This window comes from Meles meles, chromosome 4 (genome assembly GCF_922984935.1).
Source record: "Meles meles chromosome 4, mMelMel3.1 paternal haplotype, whole genome shotgun sequence".
Lineage (NCBI taxonomy): Eukaryota > Metazoa > Chordata > Mammalia > Carnivora > Mustelidae > Meles > Meles meles.
The window spans coordinates 55,168,610-55,183,018 of record NC_060069.1 but is presented as its reverse complement, the minus strand read 5'-3'; the positions used below and the strand labels follow the sequence as shown (position 1 = coordinate 55,183,018).

At 46.0% G+C, this 14,409-nt stretch overlaps 2 protein-coding genes across 3 annotated transcripts in view; one reads left to right on the top strand and one right to left on the bottom strand.

Annotated features, from left to right (window-relative positions):
• The window catches only part of ABCC5 (ATP binding cassette subfamily C member 5), a 168,479-nt gene extending 163,419 nt beyond the window's left edge, over positions 1-5,060 (bottom strand). For both annotated transcript variants that reach the window (XM_046003384.1, XM_046003385.1), the window contains exon 1: positions 4,978-5,060. In XM_046003384.1, coding sequence (XP_045859340.1) covers positions 4,978-5,011 — 34 coding nt within the window. In that variant the 5' untranslated portion in view covers positions 5,012-5,060. The remainder of the gene's footprint in view (positions 1-4,977) is intronic.
• Positions 5,061-5,184: 124 nt separating this feature from the next.
• On the top strand, positions 5,185-13,959 carry EIF2B5 (eukaryotic translation initiation factor 2B subunit epsilon). The gene is made up of 16 exons (XM_046003141.1): positions 5,185-5,434; positions 6,449-6,573; positions 7,418-7,603; positions 7,698-7,875; positions 8,158-8,238; positions 8,456-8,533; positions 8,796-9,108; positions 10,161-10,306; positions 10,531-10,672; positions 10,794-10,895; positions 11,080-11,187; positions 11,373-11,463; positions 11,763-11,886; positions 12,668-12,793; positions 13,206-13,316; positions 13,530-13,959. The coding sequence occupies exons 1-16, from the start codon at positions 5,240-5,242 to the stop codon at positions 13,587-13,589; spliced, it is 2,166 nt and encodes a 721-aa protein (XP_045859097.1). The 5' UTR covers positions 5,185-5,239; the 3' UTR covers positions 13,590-13,959.
• The last annotated feature ends 450 nt before the right edge of the window (positions 13,960-14,409 follow it).

Here is a 14,409-nt window from a genome sequence, read left to right as displayed (position 1 = left end):
ATCTCACCCTGAGACCGTAACTTGAGCAGACATCAAGAGCTGACAGATGCTTAATGGACTGAGCCACGCAGGCACTTCTTCCGTTAAGTTCGAAAATGAAGTTTCTTCTGAATTATCCCAGCCTGTTTTGACTGAGCTATAGAAGGTCTAGAGGATCTTTTTTCCTCAACTCTCAGCCTGGAAGACAAAGAGGATTGTTATACCTATAGAAACTAGTTTTATCACTGGAGATGAGAGTGAAGATTCCAGGAAAACAACAACAACAATAACGAAAAAAAGACATGATGTAGGGCGCCTGGGTGGCTCAGTGGGTTAAAGCCTCTGCCTTCGGCTCAGGTTATGATCCCAGAATCCTAGGATGAAGCCCCACATCGGGCTCTCTGCTCAGCAGGGAGCCTGCTTCCTCCTCTCTTTCTGCCTGCCTCTCTGTCTACTTGTAATCTCTATCTGTCAAATAAATAAATAAAATCTTTAAAAAAGATTAAAAAAAATCTTTAGTTATTCTGTCATTTTCTAGCAAGCTAAGATATGAACAGTAAAAACTTTAGCTATCCTATAACATATTTGGAACACTCAACTTTCAGAAGGACTCCAGATCAAAAGTGAACAATCTGCTCTGATTACTAAGCCACAAGTAAGCCCAGCTGAGAAGCACAAAAGGCTCTAAGATTTACTGTCGAAGTGTTCTAATCCACCAGCTTGATGCATGTGATCACTAAAGCCCTGGCTCTTTAGCAATGCCTAGAAACGGCCAGCTCCGTGCCTGTATCAAGGGTACCCTGCAGGGGACATACTCTACCATTATTTTGACATCTCTGTAGTAGGGCCTGAAGAGAAAGAAAAAAAAAAATGCCATTTAAAAGTTAAAAGAAAACATAGGAGAAAAACCTCACGACATTGGATTTGACAGTGATTTCTTGGATATGACACCAAAAGTATAGGTCACAAAAGAAAAATAGATAAGTTGGACTTCACCAAAGTAAAAACTTCTGTGCATCAAAGGATATTATCAACAGGGTGAAAAGGTAACCCATGAAATTGGAGAAAATATTTGCATATAATATCTCTGATAAGAGATTGATGTCCAGAATATATAAAGAATTCCTACAACTTAAGAAAAATTTGTTTTTAATGCTCAAATAGACACAATAGACTTTAATAGACCAGAAGGCTGGTTGCCAGAGCTAAGGGGAGAAGGAAATGAGGAGTTCTTGTTTAATGAGTAAAGGGCTGTAGTTCTGCGACATGAAAAGTGTTCCATGGATGGGTGGTGGTGACAGTAGCACAACAATGTGAATGTCCTTAGCACTACTGAACTGTGCATTTAAAAATGGTCAAGATGGGAAATTTAATGTTGTATGTATTTTACCACAATTAAAAAACAAAGCAAAAAAACCCCACAAGCCTCAGCTTGGGAGAGCCTGAAATTACTTTTACGTATTTGCTTAAAGTTGTCTCATCAGACTCTCAATTACTGACTAGCAACAACCAGTCATTCATTTGCAAATATTTATTGAGCATGTGCTATGTGCCGAGTGTTCATCTAGACACCTGGGATACAGAGTGAATAAAACAGATGGAAAGCCCTGATTTTCACAGAGCTTACATTCTAAACTGGTTGATATTTTTAAAAAGATTTTATTTATTTGACAGAGAGAGAGATCACAAGTAGGCAAAGAGGCAGGCTGAGAGCGGGGGGGGGGGGGGGGGGGGACAGGCTCCCTGCTGAGCAGAGAGCCTGATGTGGGGCTTGATCCCAGGAGCCTGAGATCATGACCTGAGCCAAAGGCAGAGGCTTAACCCACTGAGCCACCCGGGTGCCCCAAAACTGATTGATATTTAAGACCCACACCTTAATGCTGATATATTAATTTACAAAAAGAACCAGAACTGATAATTGACCAAAGAAATACAAATGGTCTTTTAACATGTGAAAAGATGTTCAACATATCTCAAAATAAGAGAAATGAAAATTAAAACTACACTTCGTAAAAAAAAAATTAAATTAAAAAACTACACTTCGGGGGCGCCTGGGTGGCTCAGTGGGTTAAAGCCTCTGCCTTCGGCTCAGGTCATGATTCCAGGGTCCTGGGATTGAGCCCCGCATCGGGCTCTCTGCCTGCTGGGGAGTCTGCTTCCTCCTCTCTCTCTCTGCCTGCCTCTCTGCCTACTTGTGATCTCTGTCTGTCAAATAAATAAATAAAATCTTAAAAAAAAAAACAAACTACACTCCGTTTCCTCTATGGATTGGCAGAAACTCTGAATTGTTGACAACATACTGTGTTAGTGAGGCTGTAGGGAAACGTACTCCCATACATTGCTGTTGTAAGGACAAAAACACATTTTACATGGATAGCAATTATGTAATAATTAAGCATCAGCAGGCTTCCCAGTGAGTTCAACAGCTTATCATTTGCCATGGGAATTATATCCAATTTGAACCATCACTCTCCTTTAAGAGTTCTAAAAAATGGGGGCGCCTGGGTGGCTCAATGGATTAAGCCGCTGCCTTTGGCTCAGGTCATGATCTCAGCGTCCTGGGATAGAGCCCTGCATCGGGCTCTCTGCTCCGCAGGGAGCCTGCTTCCTCCTCTCTCTCTGCCTGCTTCTCTGCCTACTTGTGATTTCTGCCTGTCAAATAAATAAATAAAATCTTAAAAAAAAAAGTTCTAAAAAATGAATGCAAATTTATAAAGATATCAATTGGAGGATGCTTGTTGCAGCATTACCTGTAACAGCAAACGTGCAGCCTCCCCCCCACCCAAAAATCTGAACATTTATCCACGCACATGCTTTTTCAAATAAATAAAATCTTTGGAAAAGAAATTGAAAGAAAATTTTTAAAAAACAGTAACTCCCCATTTCCTTGTCCCACCCAGCCCCTAGCAACCACAACTCTACTATCTATTGACTTTTCTAGGTACTCATATAAATAGAATCATACAGTATTTGTCTTTTTGTTCCTGGCTTATTTCACTTAGTGTAATATACTCAAGGTTCATCCATGCTATAGATTATGTCAGAATTTCCTTCCTTTTTAAGACTGAATAATAGTCTGTCATATGTATATCTCACATTTTGCTTACCCACTTATTCATCAATGGACACTTGGTTTGCTTTCCATGTTTTAGCTATTGTGAATAATGATGCTATGAACCTGGGTGTTTAAATATCTGAGACCCCATTTTCACTTTTTCACAGTATATATCCGAAGTAGAATTGCTGAAGCATATGGTAATTCTGTCTAATCTTTTGAAGAGCCACTGTCCTGTTTTCCACAGTAGCTATACTGTTTTACATTCTCATCAACAGTGCACAAGGATTCCAATTTCTCCACATCCTCACTAACACTTGTTATTTTCTCTTTTGTTTTGTTTTGGTTTTTTGATAGTGGCCATTCTGATGGATGTGAGGGGACATCTCATTGTACTTTTGATTTGTAATTCCCTAATGTTTAGTGATGTTGAGTCTCTTTGCATGTAATTCACTGACCATTTGTATATCTTTTTTTGAGAAATGCTTATTCAAGAACTTGACTCATTTTTTGTTTTGATTTTTGTTGTTGTTGAGTCGAGTAAGTTTTGAAACAAATGTTCTCTCTGAGACCCATCCATTAAAAACGTCATCCATCCAGTTACCTGTCTACATAATTAGAAGCCCGGGATTTATCACTCACCACGTTCCTGGGTCACAAGAGGCCTTTAAAAATACCTAAAATTGGACCTACTTTCCATCTACTTCACCATCTCCACTACCACCATCACCCTACCTCCATGTGTGTGCCAGCAACTGCAAATCACTAGTCCAGTTTAGTCATCCTTTTTTTTCTTTCTACCTATGGATTTGTAGGACAGTAGAACAGCATTCTTGTTAACATACAAATATTTAATCAAAAACTTTTACTGAGTTGCCTCCTACTTTTCCTTCTCCAGGCTAAATTTTCCAAAATCCTTAAAAAATAGTTTTTGCCCAGCAGTCTCATTCACTAGGATGAGGAAGAAACGAAAGACCTCCCTGGTCCTACGTGGAAACAACAAATCTAAGCCTTCCGAACGTCAAATCCCAAAGAGCAAGGAGAGAATGGATGTGCAGGTATTTGCAGGACAAGCGATTGTGGAATTCGGACAGTTCTGGGAGCGGTGCCTTGCTGGAAAGCTCCTGACCTACAAATAAGCCGAGCTGTGTTGCCTCATTCCCACCGAGTCCCCACGGTCTGGCTCCGCAGCAGGCCTGGTTTTCTCCCTGCAGCCACCGCCTTTCCCCCCAATCCTCCCGCATCTCCTGAGCCTAGGGCTTTGCGTCTCTGTGCTTGCAGTTCCTTCCGCCTCCAAGGCTTACCTCCAGTCCCACTCAACTTTATGGTGTTCCTGGATCCACCCCTACTCCACTCTAAGACAGAGCAGGGTTTCAATAAATGCTGATAGACCGAATGAAGGAAGAAATGAAGAAATCATAAAATAGTAACTTTCATCCCCACGTAACTTGTCAGAAAGACTGTGGCACTATGAAGTGGGCCAGATCGGGGTCCAATACCAGTTCTTCCACTAAGTAGCTGGGGGAAGTTCATCCCTCTCTGAAAGTTCAAGAAACAAACGAATGAATAAGACGAACGAATGAATAAGGACGTTCTCCAGAAATGTGTGAAGAACTAAACGACTTAAGGCTTGTATGGTCCCCTGGCCACCATCAGCGCTCAACAGAATTGCTACTCTCCCTACTATACTATACTACGTTCCGTATTTAGGTGGACTGTGAGGCCCCTGGGGTAAGGGAATATCTGGGTGGGGTCCGAGCTCCCCGAGGTGTCGGGTCACATTTACGTGACTGGAATGTAGATGGAGGACTACAGTTTTTAACATGCTCCGGGCAAGGAAGACTACATATTCTGAATGGATCTGGCCCCTTCGCAGAGACCCCAAGTCCTACCATTCCTCAAGAATCGCAGCTTGTTCGCGTACAAATGAAGGCCTACTGTACCTGCATATCGAGTGTGCGGTCCATAGGACTCCATCCCACCCCGCGCCTCAACCCGCGGGGCGGGCAGGAGGCGCAAGGCTGGCTCCTCCCAGCTCACACTTCGGCGCGGGTACACTCCCGGGCCACACGCCTGCGCATTGCGTTCTCCGCGTCTCCTCCCTCCTCCCCCTCTTTAGTCCACCGCGTTTCCAACGCTGGGTCCTTTTTGTCCCCTACTGCGAGCGGTGTCGGTTCCCGTGCGGAAGTGGTGGCAGGGAAGAACATGGCGGCTAATGCACCAGGTGCGGCGGCTAACCGGGCCAACAAGCGCAGCGGCCCTGGGCCGGGAGGCGGCGGCGGCGGCGGCGGTGGGGGAGCCAAAGGGACGGAGGAGGAACCGCCGCCGCCCCTGCAAGCGGTTCTGGTGGCAGATAGCTTCAATCACCGCTTCTTCCCCATCTCCAAGGACCAGCCTCGGGTGAGCACCGCGCGCGGGAGCAGTCGGAGGGCCCGAACGTGGCCGGGCTAGAGCAGGTTATTCTTCCGGCTGCCTGAAGAGGAATGCTCTGGCCGATGGGCACTCGTAGTCCTGACCACCTGAGGTTTGGAAGGCATGCAGAGGGCTGAATGTAAAAGCCGTGCTTGTGAGAAGCCTTTACGTGGGGATTCGATGCCTCAAACGAGGCTGTGATGCCTTTAACTGTGCAGTGGAAAAAAGGTCTTTGGGTGAATGGGAACAACACTTCCCTTTGCCTGCAAAAGAGAGGCCATATGCCTAAAAAAAATCTAATCCCATAGTAACAGCTGTCTTGAATCTCGGAGGGTGTGCTTTTTTTCTTTCCGGGTTTTAATGACAGCTGGTGCCATCTGTTAAAAGGAGGACAGAACAGGTTTAGTGGCTTGATGCCAGCAGACCCAGCATTTTCTAGGTACTGGGGAATTGGACTGGGGAATTCGTTTTAGGGATTGCTGGGTCACTTTGCAGTCCCCAGTTCAGTCAAAGACAGGGAGCTGCATTCCCTTCAGGAAGAATCCTAACTCCCCAGTCCTCCCCCCAAAACCTAATGGCTGTTCATTTGGGACGAGTGATTGGGGTGGCTAGCCTCTGACTCCTCTTAGAAGGGGATCAAGGAAGGAAATTTAATGGGAAAGATGGCATTATCATTGCTTAAGTTTCTGAAAATAGGATTGATTTTTAGTGTTTTCCTTTGCCAAGGTGGCCTGCTGCTCCGTAGTAGCTATGTCCAGTGCTAAGCAAGTAGATTCCATGCTTACTATTAGATTCCAACCGCAGATTCTTATGCTTAGAGGATGCCATGAACATCAAAGGCAGGGACCTGATTACTTTTACCTTGAGGAGGTAATGTAAAACAATGATGTTTGGAAACACTGGTAGGGAAGTGAAAATTGTGCTTAAGGGGAGGAAAGAATAGTACCCAGAGGTCCTTCGTGGATTCAAGATTTCAGACATTTTTCATCTTCTACCTTCCAGGTACTCTTGCCCCTGGCCAATGTAGCACTACTTGACTACACTCTGGAATTTCTGACTGCCACAGGTGTGCAGGAAACCTTTGTCTTTTGTTGCTGGAAGGCTGCTCAAATCAAGGAACATTTACTGTAAGGCTCTGGAACTTTTCTTTCCATGTTTCACCATTTTTTCCACTTTCCTTAGGGTGGTTGTAACTAAATAAGGAGAAATTGTGAGGGGGGGAAGATGTCTATTTGGATTCCATCATAAGAACTAAGGGCTTTTCACTTATCAGGAGGTGAGCAGCTGAAGTTGTAACAAAGATTAAAGAATTGCATTTGGATTTCTTCTCATTCTCACTTAGAAAGTTTTGTTCCATAGGTTTTGCTTTTATTTAATGGCGCCGGTATGGAAGTTAATAGACTAACATCTTTGTTTTTACACTGAGCTTGTAAATATTGAACGCCTCCTCATCTTTGTATTCCCAGTGCCTATCTTAGTACAAAGAATGTAGTAAACACTTACTTAACAAATGCTTGATGAAATCTTGAAAAAGAGTGAATCTCAGGATTTATGGAAGTTGAGGGAATAAAGACTAGGATATTAGCATGGTGTCCTTTAAACAGTTCCTAAATTTGCCTGGGACTTTGGATGGCGAGAAGTGACATGGAAAGTGTGTTCCCAGGATATTTTGTATACTCTAAATCTCAGCAGGATTTTGAATTCAAATCCATGTTAGAGGACAAGTGTCAGGGTATGGAGAAGAAATAACCATGTTTCTCTAACCCATAAAACAAGACTGGTGACACAGGGTGCTGAAACCATTAATTATAGTTCATAAATCTCTTTGAAGTTGAAGATGCTGGCAGGAACCCAAAAAAGCCATAGAGAAGGGGTGTGAGTGTTGAATGGGTGAGAAAAATAGGGAAGCTCTACATGATCTTTATGTTTGATTTACTCATTCCTCTCTTTCCCCTCATCCCTTTCCTTTAGGAAATCCAAGTGGTGCCGCCCTACATCCCTCAACGTGGTTCGAATAATTACATCAGAATTATATCGATCACTGGGGGATGTTCTCCGTGATGTTGATGCCAAGGCCTTGGTGCGCTCTGACTTCCTTCTGGTGTATGGGGACGTTGTCTCAAACATCAATATTACCAGAGCCCTGGAAGAACACAGGTCAGGATGGGAAGATGGTAGGGGCAAAGGATTTGTGACCAGCAGAGCCCCTAAGACTGCTGTTTTGCTGCTCTCTCCCTCCTATACTTTATAGATTGAGGCGGAAGCTAGAAAAAAATGTATCTGTGATGACAATGATCTTCAAAGAGTCATCCCCTAGCCATCCAACTCGTTGCCATGAGGACAATGTGGTAGTAGCCGTGGATAGTGCCACAAACCGGGTTCTCCATTTCCAGAAGACCCAAGGCCTTCGACGGTTTTCTTTTCCTCTGGTGTGTGGGTATCTGGGGTCCCTGAAGTGGGAGAGTGACAGGCTTCAGCAGGAGACAGGTTAAAGTCCTTATACCGGGCGCCTGGGTGGCTCAGTGGGTAAGCATCTGCCTTCAGCTCAGGCCATGATTTCAGAGTCCTGGGATCAAGCCCCACATCAGGCTCCCTGCTCAGTGGGGAGCCTGTTTCTCCCTCTGCCCCTCCCCCATGTTCTCTCTCAAATGAATAAATAAAATCTTTTTTTTTTTCTTTTTAGTAAAGTCCTTATGCCTTTTCCCCCACAGAGTTTGTTTCAGGGCAGTGGAGATGGAGTAGAGATTCGCTATGATTTACTGGACTGTCACATCAGCATCTGCTCTCCTCAGGTGAGCTCTTCAGGGCCAGTGCTGCACATCCAAAGAGTAGAACTCTGAGTTCCACAGTAAACAGATGCTGTCATCCTGGCTCCAGTATCCCACTGGGTACCTTTTTGGTCTTCTGGCCCTTGTCCAACTGTCATAGGGTCTGATAGGTCTATAGGGACTTATTTTTGTTTCCAGAGAATAGCACTCACCTTGGCCCCACCCAACTTTCCCCCCACAGGTGGCTCAACTCTTTACAGACAACTTTGACTACCAAACTCGAGATGACTTTGTACGAGGCCTGTTAGTGAATGAGGAGGTAAGAAAGGCTCCTGGGCCTCTTTAGAAAAGGGCTATGCTATTATCCCAGGCTGATGATAACTTTTGGTCCCCTTTTGGGCTTTATTGAGCCTTGGGATGAAGGGAAAGGAGATAGGGAATCAGACACAAAGAAGAATTTTGGCCATTTGGCTATGACACCGAGGGGCAGAGGGGAACTTAAGATTAGAAAGAGTTGTACCTGGGTGTGTTCTTCCTCTCTTACTTGCTTGGGCTACCTCCCTTTCCTTCTCCCCATTCAGATCCTAGGAAACCAGATCCACATGCACGTGACAACTAAGGAATATGGTGCCCGGGTCTCCAACCTGCACATGTATGCGGCAGTCTGCGCTGATGTCATCCGCCGATGGGTCTACCCTCTCACCCCAGAGGCAAACTTCACTGACAACACAACCCAGAGCTGCACTCATTCTCGGCATAACATTTACCGAGGGCCTGAGGTCAGCCTGGGCCATGGCAGCATCCTAGAGGAAAATGTGCTTCTGGGTTCTGGCACTGTCATTGGCAGCAATTGCTTTATCACCAACAGTGTCATTGGCCCTGGCTGCCACATTGGTGAGCACAGGTGGGGAAGTCAGGATGGTCATCCTAGGAATAGGAACCCAGGGAGCGGCGGGTAGGGGGTAGAGAAGGATACAGAAAGATAGTCCCTGAGAATAAGGAACCAGAGTGGCTACCTTAATAAAGGAGGGAAATGGGGATATGAAATTCGCAGCCTTTAATCTGTGGCCTGTGAGCCTCTTACTGGGTGACTCTTTACATTCCAAAGTACCCTATTTACATTCAGGACCAAGTGGATAATTAGCAGGCAATAATAACATCTGTTTGGTGCATTGCAGTTTACAAAGGGCTTTTGCATACATTGTTTCATTTATCCTCACAAAAACCTTGTGAAGTAGGTATTATTTATCTCCAGTTTATAGCCAAGCAAACAGGCTCAAAGAGGTCGTCTCCCTCAGGGCCATAGCTAATGAGAGGTAACGCTAGAACTTGAGTCTAAGTATTTCAAGTCCAGTGTTCTTTTTAACTCAACCATAACTGCCTAGTTGGCCTCTTGGTAACTCACTCTGGTTGTAGGAATAGGATGTTTGTAATGGAACTGCCCCTTTAAAAGAACAATAAGATTCTAATTCTAAAATGTACAAGAAGAGGGGTGCCTGGCTGACTCAGTTGGTAGAGCATGGAACTCTTGAGGTTGGCGTTGGGAGTTTGAGCCCATGTTGGGTGTAGAGATTACTTAAAAATAAAGTCTTTAAAAAAATAAAAATGTACAAGAAGACATGGGAAATTTTAGTTCTACTTCTAGACGTGGATATGATTCTAATAAGGTTCTTGAGTGCAAAGGGGTCCCCAGATATCTTGAAGGTTCTCAGGTTCTTAAGTCCAGTATATAGTCTGTGATTGTTATAAACCTGGTAGAGGATGGTTATGCTAAGCAGTGTTCTATCAGGCTGGAGTGTAGAGGGGAAGAGGGTGTTTCTGGTGAATTAGGGGATGGAGTATCAGAGCTGGGTGAGAGGTGTGCTGCTATCAGTCAGCCCTGTCCTCCTGGAATGGCCCTGGTCTGGAACCCTGAGTGACCAGAAGTACTTCCTGTCCTGAGCCAGGTGATAACGTGGTGCTGGACCAGGCCTACCTGTGGCGGGGTGTCCAAGTGGCTGCTGGAGCACAGATCCATCAGTCTCTGCTCTGTGACAATGCTGAAGTTAAGGAACAAGTTACACTGAAGCCACGCTGTGTTCTCACTTCCCAGGTAAGCCCTGCTCTATACTGCACAAGGACCCCAAACTTAGTGGTGGTCATGCTGAGCCAGAGGGGCATTATGTCCACCCATGATCCAGCCTGAATTGAGAGTCCAAATCCAGTGAACTCGTTTGTCTTCTAGTTCCCGTAGTAAAAATCACCGTCATGGTCAGGATGTACCTTTCCCCAGCACACTGATGAAGCTGTGCCACCCGCTCTTTTTGTGTCCCCTAGGTGGTAGTGGGCCCAGACATCACGCTGCCTGAGGGCTCGGTGATCTCTTTACACCCTCCAGATGCAGAGGAAGATGAGGACGATGGTCAATTCAGTGACGATTCTGGGGCTAACCAAGAAAAGGAGAAAGTGAAACTAAAAGGTGTGGGGCTTACCAGGTGTGGGGCGATTGTGTGTCTCTCTGCCCCATGGGAAAACCAGTGTTTCCTCCTGGAGGGATTGTGCTTCTCCAATGTGTGTTCACTAAAGATCACCTTTCCCAGGTTACAATCCAGCAGAAGTCGGAGTTGCTGGCCAGGGCTACCTCTGGAAAGCTGCAGACATAAATGTGGAGGAGGAAGAGGGACTACGGCAGAATCTGTGGGGTGAGTTAGGCCTTATCCCTGTCTCACCGCCCCCCCCCCCCCAAGAATATTTTGATGAAAAGTGAACACTTCAGAATCCAACTACTCGTTCATTACTTTATTCATTCAGACACGGTAGATAAATTCCTCTCCATTAACAGCTCTTTCCTAACTTTTCTTTTTTCTCACCCTTATGGGTTCTCAGGACTCAAAATCAACGTGGAAGAAGAGAGCGAAACTGAAAGCGAACAGAGTATGGATTCGGAGGAGCTAGATAGCCGAGCAGGCTCCCCACAGTTGGATGACATCAAAGGTGATTGGTCAGGGGAGCAGTGTCGTAGGACAAAAGAAGAAAACCTCCAGTTTATTCTTTGCCTGGATCAACTAGCCAGAGACTTCGGTTTCTCCCAGAAGGGTTTGATATAAAGTCAGGACTAGGGAACTTAAAGCATTCTGGAGTGTTATTGGTTCATGAACTTATTCGTGCTTTGATTTCAGTGTTCCAGAATGAAGTCCTCGGAACACTACAGCGGGGCAAGGAAGAGAACATTTCTTGTGACAATCTAGTCCTAGAGATCAACTCTCTCAAGTAAGAGCAGCCCTCCTTCTTCTCCTCTCCTCTGGGTAGTCGCAGGCAGGTAGAGGTTCTCTCCTGTTTCCTTCCCAAATAGGAACCAACTCCCTCAGCATCCCAAATGGACAAGGCCAGTAGCATTTGAAGCAAGGAGAGCATTAGGTTCTGGCCTCAGTACAGACTTCCCCCTGCCAAAGCTCTCCCCTTGCATGTTGTTCTAGCTGACTTCTTCCCAGTGTCCTGCCAAAGTCATAATCCTACAGCAGGCTAAAAGGGCGAGTGAAGGCCTTGGTGTCACCCCTCTCTCCCCACAGGTATGCCTACAACATAAGCCTAAAGGAGGTGATGCAGGTACTGAGCCACGTAGTCCTGGAGTTCCCCCTGCAGCAAACGGATTCCCCGCTGGACCCAAACCGTTACTGTGCCCTGCTGCTTCCCGTGAGCAAAGATCGGGACTGGTACAAGGGATTGGGTGGAGGCACATCCATATCATTGCCATGTTTCACTTTAAGATTTTATTTATTTACTTGACAGAGAGATCACAAGTAGGCAGAGAGGCAGGCAGAGAAGAGAGGGGGAAGCAGGCTCTCTGCTGAGCAGAGAGCCCTGTGTGTGGCTCGATCCCAGGACCCCAAGATCATGACCGCAGCCAAAGGCAGAGGCCCAACCCGCTGAGCCACCCAGGTGCCCCTCCATGTTTCACTTTAAAGGAAATAGGGAGTAGAAGGTCTTATCATGGGATATGTGTTACTTGTGGTTCCTTTCTCCTTGCCCTTGGATGCAGATTGGGTACTAGAACAGGCTTGGCTGGTTCAGAGGAGTCCATTTAGGTTCAATACTGAGTGCTCTTTGAGACTCCAGGATTCAGACCATACTAGACCCCAAACGGTGGCCATAATAGACCCAAACTTTTATATTGACTGAATGAAATGATTTGACCCAGAATGAGATCAACCTTTAGGTTGGTAATAGGTATTTTGAGGCAGCCTATAACATCTGACCTCCTTCCACTTTCCCTGGGAAATCTTTTCTTTGTCACCATCCCTGACTGCCAGCAACTCCCAAGGCCCTCTGACATGATTCTTCAGGCCTGTATCATTTCCCTCTTGTTCTGTCATATCCTGAAAGTCCCATGTTTTCAATATTGACTTCTTTTGCTGTCTGGATATAGGTGCATGCTCAGGAATATATTGCAGCTCCCTTCTCCTCTCTTCCATAGCTGCTCAAGTCCTGGAGCCCTGTTTTTAGAAACTACATAAAGCGTGCAGCTGATCATTTGGAAGCACTGGCAGCCATTGAGGACTTCTTCCTGGAGCATGAAGCTCTTAGTACTTCCATGGCCAAGGTGAATACCACCTCAAGCCCCAGAGTCCTGGATTTGCTTTGAAACAGGCATTGGCTCCCTTCATCGAGACACAAAACAAGCTGATGTGAATCCAGTCTGGGATTTGACTAAGAGCACCTCCACCCCTATTATTGTGCTGATTGCTGGGATAGTACAGCTGGGAGTCAGGCTAGTAAGGCAGCCATTTGGAGATTGTCCTGGGGACCCAGCAATAGTTCTGGAAGTTATACCTGTCCTAGTACCCGAGGGAAAAGCTCATTTTCACCTGTTTTAAAAGCAACTGGTGTTTTAAAGAAAGCGGACAGTCTGGTAGAGAGAGGTGCTAAGATCTTGCCTCCTCTTCCTCTGTTATCTGTTATATCTTGCTGGATTCTGCAAGGTCCCTGAGATCTCTTCTGCTGGTCTTCTGCAGGTACTCATGGCTTTCTACCAGCTAGAAATCCTGGCTGAGGAAACAATCCTGAGCTGGTTCAGCCAAAAGGATGTGACTGACAAGGGCCGACAATTACGCAAGAATCAACAGGTGAGTCGGCCACCCTCTTATCACCACGGTGATTGTCTGGTCCCCTGGCTTCTGGCCACAGATGTGTCAGGCCACCCTCTTATCACCATGGTGATTGTCTGGTCCCCTGGCTTCTGGCCATAGACTCCAGGGTTGTTGGTCCCTAGGACTCTGTGGCTGTTAAAGCTGTTTATATGCCCCTCCTCAATAGCTCTCCACTCTGCTTCCTTACAGCTGCAGAGGTTCATCCAGTGGCTAAAAGAGGCAGAAGAGGAGTCATCTGAAGATGACTGAAGTTGCACTTTCTGCTTCTGTGGGTGTGGTTGATGGCTCTCCTGGCTTCTGGGCCAGAGCAAATGAGAAGCTAGTTGCCGAAGGATGAGTGACCGCCATCCAAGCTGAGACTTAAAGGAGCAGAGGCCGGAACTACAGTATTCTTCCCACCGCCAGCAACCATGTGCCTCCCATCCTGACCGAGGAGTTGGGAAAAGGGAAGTTGGGCCGCAACAAAACTGCCTAAAGAGGAGCAAGGCAGGCCCTGCAGTTAGAGGAAGCCCAGAGGAACGGTTTTGTGCTCTGGCTTTCCCTCAGGGAACAGCAGAGAGCAGCTGGCCCTTTCTGCTGCTTGTATTTGTTAATATTAAAAAAGAGAGAGAGGGATGTATTTGGTTTCTCTCCCAACTCTGACTGATCAGCTCATATTGTAGGTGACCAGAGTTCTGAACCTGGCAGCTTTCCCCTAACACCTGGGGGAGAAGGAGAAATGGGGTGTGCTTAACAGCCACTAGGTGGTACTGTGGTGCCTTGCCAACTGACCATCGTCATGGCTCATGGGTAGTCAGAGGCCTAGATTCTCTTCCTGCCTCTGTGGACCAATTCGTGGTCCTGGAGTGCTGCGCCTGAGCCCATTTCCATAGAGAGTCCTAGTCCAAACACTTTCCTGCCAGAGGGTGATGATCCAAGCGTATTTCTAGTCCATTAACCAGCTCCCAGTCCCTCACATGCTTTGTCCAGTTGACCCAGTACTATCAGGGAAGCTGGGATATTCAGCATCTTCAAGATGAGGAAGTTTACTTAAGGTCTCAAGACTCTTGAAAGGAGTAAAGCTAAGGAC